Raw genomic sequence first — 6,000 nt, 5'->3', positions numbered from 1 at the left:
TACATAAACAACATAACATTTCAGACAGTAAACAATTTCAGACAGAAGATAAAGTTTCATGCTCAGTAAATGCATGAGTATACTGAGTATGATAAGAGTCTCTATTTCAGAGGGAAATGCACACTAAAGATATAGAAAAGGTTTGAAAGGTTAATATATTTACTTGTATTAGTTCTTCTATTTGCACAAAATACACTGTTAAAACATGAACATATTTACCCAGGTTAATTGTGCCCTGAGATAACCTGCTAATTGCGACATTTTCATTGTCTCATGTTTTTGTCCCATTTCCTATTTTGCACAATTATTCTTTCTTATATAATTTCCATTTTATATTCTATATTTGGCACATCCATCTGATACGGTGACGGACTTACACTCCCTGTCAGATCAATAAAGTTTTTATTGCTTCCTGGTCGTACGGGTTTTATTTTGAAAGTAATAACCGGGAAACGTCGTCTCCACTCACAGTATCTTGACAGTAAAGTGGGGCTGGTTGTTGCACCCACCCTGCTCCTCCACGTTCCGTCATCAGCGTGTCCCGCAGATCACAGAGCGGTCCTAAAAGCGGCTCCACAGCCAACCTGCGGACAGTGAGCGTGTAGGCGCGCAGACACATGGACACGAGGACTGAGCCGCGGACCGTCAGCGCATTCCTGTGAAAGTGGCAACTGATGCTCGGAACTAACATCAAACACACAGGTCCGATCAGATTATCACTAATCCCCTCGTTGAAGAAACACAGGAGTTGCCAGTGCGCTTTTTTTGGCACACTCGGTAACGTGAGGACAGATGATGTTTCCTTCTTGTTTTTGATCACTTTGCATTGCTTTCACCCATTACTATCTTGCTCACTGCCAAAAAAAACAGGACAGGATTATAATTCCCTCCTGGATTTTAAAGTCATCATCTACACCGCTCTGCAACACCAAACATCTCCTTACGCCTTTTTTGGAAATTGCGCACGGAGATGGCGCAAAGGGTACGTCTGATTTGACATATTATTTTTGATTTTTTATTATTTAAATGATTTGCTCATGGTTATCCATTTTCACCACTGAGCATTTTACATCCTTAAACAAGATTTAAGTAATTCAATTACACATGCATGAAAAACAGGATGTGAACTTTTACGCAAAAAATAAACTAATTTAGCAACTGATTTTTAAACTAAAATAATATATCAACTCCAAAGTCTGTTCGCTAGATTTAATTCGCACACCGCGTCTAAGGCCTATGTATACCCTTACTCTAGCATCTAAGCCAATATGAACTGATGTTTTCCTCTGATTAATTCTTTCTGATTAAAAATAATTGATTTTCTTCTTCTGTGCCTCATGTAATATGCTCAACTCTTTAATGTCATCTTCAACTTTCACCCCAGTACGACGAGCTGGCTCATTATGGAGGCGCAATGGACGGAGTCGGAGTCCCCACCTCCATGTACGGAGACCCGCACGCCCCCCGGCCTCTGCCCCAAGTCCACCACCTGAACCACGGGCCGCCCCCGCATCCAACGCAGCACTATGGAGCCCATGCGCCGCACAACATCATGCCCAGCAGCATGGGCAGCGCGGTCAACGACGCACTGAAGAGAGACAAGGACCAGATTTATGGGTGTGGAATAGTAATAATAATAATAATGTTACATTTTTAAAGTTATGAGGTAATATAAACAATTATAAATACATTAAATATCTTGTTATTGTCATTTATTAAGCACCAACAGCTTTGATTTCAGCTGTTAAGTAGAAAGTCAGATTGACATGGAATATACATTTGGAATGATTTTTTTTTTTTTTTTTTTCATTTTAGAATTAATAATATAACCCGCTAATGAGTGGGAATAATTCTAGTAAATTCCAAAGCAGTTCCACTTTTATCAGATTTGTTGTTAATGGAAACAAGACTTTTCCCCTCACTGCCATCAAGAAATGATTCAAATCTCTGAACAGGTTGTTTTGCTTTGGAAACAGATGAAATAATCTCTCTCCAGCGGCACATTTATTCACTTGCATTAAGGAGGAATAAATAAATATGTGTAACAGCTTACAAAGCGACATTAGCATTGGCCTCATGTTAAATATTATCTGCCGCTGCATTGATATAGGCAATAGTTCATGTACAGGCCCTAAGAATGGCTGGAGAATAAAAATGGGCCTGTCATCGCCTGTGTTGCAGCCACCCGTTATTCCCTCTGCTGGCTCTGGTGTTCGAGAAGTGCGAGCTGGCGACCTGCACGCCCAGAGAGCCCGGAGTGGCGGGAGGAGACGTCTGCTCCTCCGACTCCTTCAATGAAGACATAGCAGTTTTTGCAAAACAGGTAGGAGGCAGATTATATACAGCTAAGATATAATAAAAAATAAAATCTACAGTTGACTAATTATTATATATTATAATGATTATAATGAGGTGTAAAGTATGACGATCAACTCTCCTTATTGGAGTCGAAAAGCAATATCATTTTTGAAACAACGCGCCATGAAACCAACTGCCGCTTTTCATTTTTCTTCTCACTTCAGATCCGCGCAGAGAAACCTTTATTTTCTTCTAACCCGGAGCTGGATAACTTGGTGAGCATTTTGTTGTGTTTGTCTGCTGTTCTCTGTGGGGGACTGTTGCTCTCTGTGTGCAGCGGGACGTCATAGACTGCCTGCAGCAACATCACACCTTCAGGACACATTCATTTTTGTAACGAAGGAAAAGTATATATATTTGTTTTATGTTGGTAATTAGCAAAAAACACACAGCTCATTATTGTTGTGCCGTGGGCGTCTACATCCTGTTCATTTATTCTGTATTGTTGTAGTGATTTAATATATATTTGTTTTTTTAGATGATTCAAGCGATTCAAGTCTTACGATTCCATCTGCTGGAATTAGAGAAGGTAAAGATTATGTTCCGTCACTGATGGCTGATTCCTTTTTGCCCCCTTTAATGCCGGAATAATTCTTTTTTTTTTTTTAAATAAAACTCGAAAAATCGAAATTAAAAACAGGATTTTTTTTGCAGGTTCATGAGCTCTGTGATAACTTCTGCCACCGGTACATCAGCTGCCTGAAAGGGAAAATGCCCATCGACCTGGTCATAGAGGAGCGAGACGTCTGCAAGTCGGACTTCGACGACCTGTCAGGATCCTCCACCAACCTCGCAGATCATGTGAGTAGAAACAGAGAGCTTCTCTTCTCACCAACCTTGCAACGACAGCGGTGGCTGCAATATAAGAAATAACAATTTTCTTTGATCACCAGATGTCTCTCTTAAGATGAACTCTTATTATTCCCGTTATAAAAAAGGCTGACATGCAGCTCTTCTTTGTCCACACAAGTGGCTATGCTGCTGACCAGTCTGGGTTCGGGGAGAAGGAAAAACACAAAACAATATTCTGTTTTTCTGACTCTCTAATCTTTGAATTTTTTAAAAACAAAAATTCTGGAGAGTTTTTCCTCTAAAAACAATTCAATCTGAGAAGGAAAAAGATGGTGGAATTTCTCACACTTTACTAACATGTTCAAAGTGTGACTCCTTCCTTTTGCCTGTCATTTCAAAATATTTTCTGCACTGACTTTGTATTAGTGAATCTGTCAGGATATTACAGTTGAATACATTTAGCCTTTTAAAATAAGGCCTTTTCACTGATTTAAAAATCTCAGAAATCTCATGAAACATGATGAAAAGTTGTTTTGGCAGCGCTGATGATGCTGAGGACTGCTGTTGTTTGCTGTGTGATGGCTGCTGGGGGCAGAGACTATGCAGAGTCTCAGAGAAAGATTTCAGTAAGACTTCACCCTCCTGTTGTCCTCCCGGGTCAGTTTTGACCCGGGAGGACAACAGGAGGGTGAAAGAGAAACTGCTTTGTTAAGAATATGAACAGTTGAGAATTTTAAGAAGAACGACTGAAATGTCTGTTTATAATGATCTGTATTGAGTTGAACAGGAAAGTAGACAGAGGTGATGATGATGATGATGATGATCCTCCTCCATGGCATAAAGTGCAGCTGAGCTGCTAGTGTTGTGTTTACTGTTGGGCTTCACTCCACTCAGCCTGGTGTTTCTCAGCCAATAGGATTATTATAGCTGGAGTGGAGGGGGGTCTTTGTCAGTGCCACCCCCTGCTGTGTGCTTTACACACGCCTCTTCCTAGTTTTGGCACCTGTGCTCATTTACAAAGAAGCAAATTCAGATGTGAAAAGTTACATGTAGCAGCAGCAGCAGTGTTAGATTGTACATTTAATGAAATATATACTTATATTTGTTCAGCTTGACATCAGGGATAAACCTTGACTCAAACTGTCTTTCAGTGCTGTTTTGCAAAGGCAGGAAAATTGTCAAATTTCAATATTAGCACAAAATATTAACTGCAGCTTCAGCGCAAAATCCCAGCACGTATCCCATGAACGTACCTTCTCTTTGTTCTTGAGAGCACAATTGTAAATATGCTTCTCTCTGTATCACGCAACAAAAGACAGTTTGCGTGTGTGTGTGTGTGTTTGTGTGTGTGTGAGGCCACCAGTTGATGTGACAGGACACTCTCCTGCTGTAATGCCTTCCTCCTAACGGCTGCTGCATAATGGATGTGCTTGCTCTCCTCTGGGTACAAAGACATGCACAGCTGTGTAACAAACATGAATGTTAACCACTGAGTGTACCATGATCTGTTTATCATTCACCAGGGCTAAAAGCATGTCTGCATGTGTACTGGTATGTTTGTGTGTTTCATCTGTCGGACGCTGCTGTGTGTTCGCCACTGGGCCTCCACCGAGACTTTGCAGGCTGATAGTTTGAACTGAAGCTGCTGCTGATCTTTTGTTCCCCACACAAAAATCACAATTTGAATATTTAGTCTATTGAGTCCTAAAATGATGTTTTCTCCAAGAGTGACATTCAGTTCTGCACTAGATCAAGAAAAACTGCACTGATTCAATACTTATTTATAATTTTTGAATATTTTGAATTATTTTAGAATACTTTCTACAATTAAGTCAAAGACTAAATGACTTGTTGGTAAATGTCATTTTGATGATTCCCGTGATGCAAATAACAAAAAAAGCATCTAAAGCAGCATCATGTGAGATGAAATATTTTTATTACAGCCCACACTAGTGTCATTTTTCACTTGTACCTCCATAACACAGAGTGAGGGAGGTTTCATGCACACTCCATACACTGCTTCATTAAAGTCACACTCTCAATATCACAATCAGGCAACACTGTCCACTGCGATTCATCACCACACTAAACCGTCTAAATGTGAAAATGTTTTCTAAAGATCTATGTCACACACTAAAAACCCTGAACGGGAACATTTCATCTTCATCTTTTTTAGTTGGAGAGCATCTCTCAAATGTTACATCCATCCATTGTGATTTACACGCCAAACAAAAGCCAACAAAAACCATCAAAACTGTAACAAAACAACCACAGCATTATTGCTAACAACAGTACACAACTGTGAGTGTCATCACACACCTACTGTACTGTATTTTTATTTCTTTTTTGCCAGGATTTTTAATAATTCAACAGTATTTTGTCCAGCAATTGTTATGCTATTAAGTATATTAAAATATGCATATGTAAAATATACAGTATGTTTTGCATAGTCCCTGGAGCAGCCCTGAGATTGCACTCGTCTCTCTGGATCACATCTCCTGTTTAAATGCAGTAGATGTAAATATATTTCCAGAGTATTCACACTAGCCTGGTATGTGTCTTTCCCAATAACAGAAACATTTGGTCCCTATGTATGTTCACTAATTCAAAATCTTGTGGTGAGTCATGTGTCCGTAGGAAGTTGACAGGTTAATAATGGTGTAACAATGCCCAGTTTGACTTGACTGTGCTGAGCAAACATCCCTTCATTCACAATGTTTGCCATAATGGAGAGAAACATAAAGCTTGTTTACATTTTGGTAGCTGTCTTTACCTTGTGTTTGGTGCCACAGGTCATTAGGTGTAGGAATTTAATCATTTGGGTGACAGTATGAGGAAAAGAACTACTGT

At 39.7% G+C, this 6,000-nt stretch overlaps 1 protein-coding gene across 3 annotated transcripts in view; it reads left to right on the top strand.

The window, feature by feature from the left end:
• The first annotated feature begins 477 nt into the window (after positions 1-477).
• The window catches only part of meis2b (Meis homeobox 2b), a 29,728-nt gene continuing 24,205 nt past the window's right edge, over positions 478-6,000 (top strand). The window contains exons 1-7 of one of the 3 annotated variants that reach the window (XM_044376154.1): positions 478-702; positions 871-982; positions 1,385-1,617; positions 2,182-2,323; positions 2,523-2,573; positions 2,837-2,887; positions 3,013-3,159. In XM_044376154.1, the coding sequence (XP_044232089.1) occupies positions 971-982; positions 1,385-1,617; positions 2,182-2,323; positions 2,523-2,573; positions 2,837-2,887; positions 3,013-3,159 (636 nt within the window). In that variant the 5' untranslated portion in view covers positions 478-702; positions 871-970. Of the gene's footprint in view, positions 983-1,384; positions 1,618-2,181; positions 2,324-2,522; positions 2,574-2,836; positions 2,888-3,012; positions 3,160-6,000 lie in introns of all 3 variants that reach the window. The other 2 variants (XM_044376153.1, XM_044376155.1) reach the window with 2 other exon arrangements.

The sequence above is a fragment of the Thunnus albacares genome, chromosome 16 (genome assembly GCF_914725855.1).
Source record: "Thunnus albacares chromosome 16, fThuAlb1.1, whole genome shotgun sequence".
Classification (NCBI taxonomy): Eukaryota; Metazoa; Chordata; class Actinopteri; order Scombriformes; family Scombridae; genus Thunnus; species Thunnus albacares.
The sequence above is the reverse complement of the archived record's forward strand: the minus strand, read 5'-3'. Positions and strand labels throughout refer to the sequence as shown.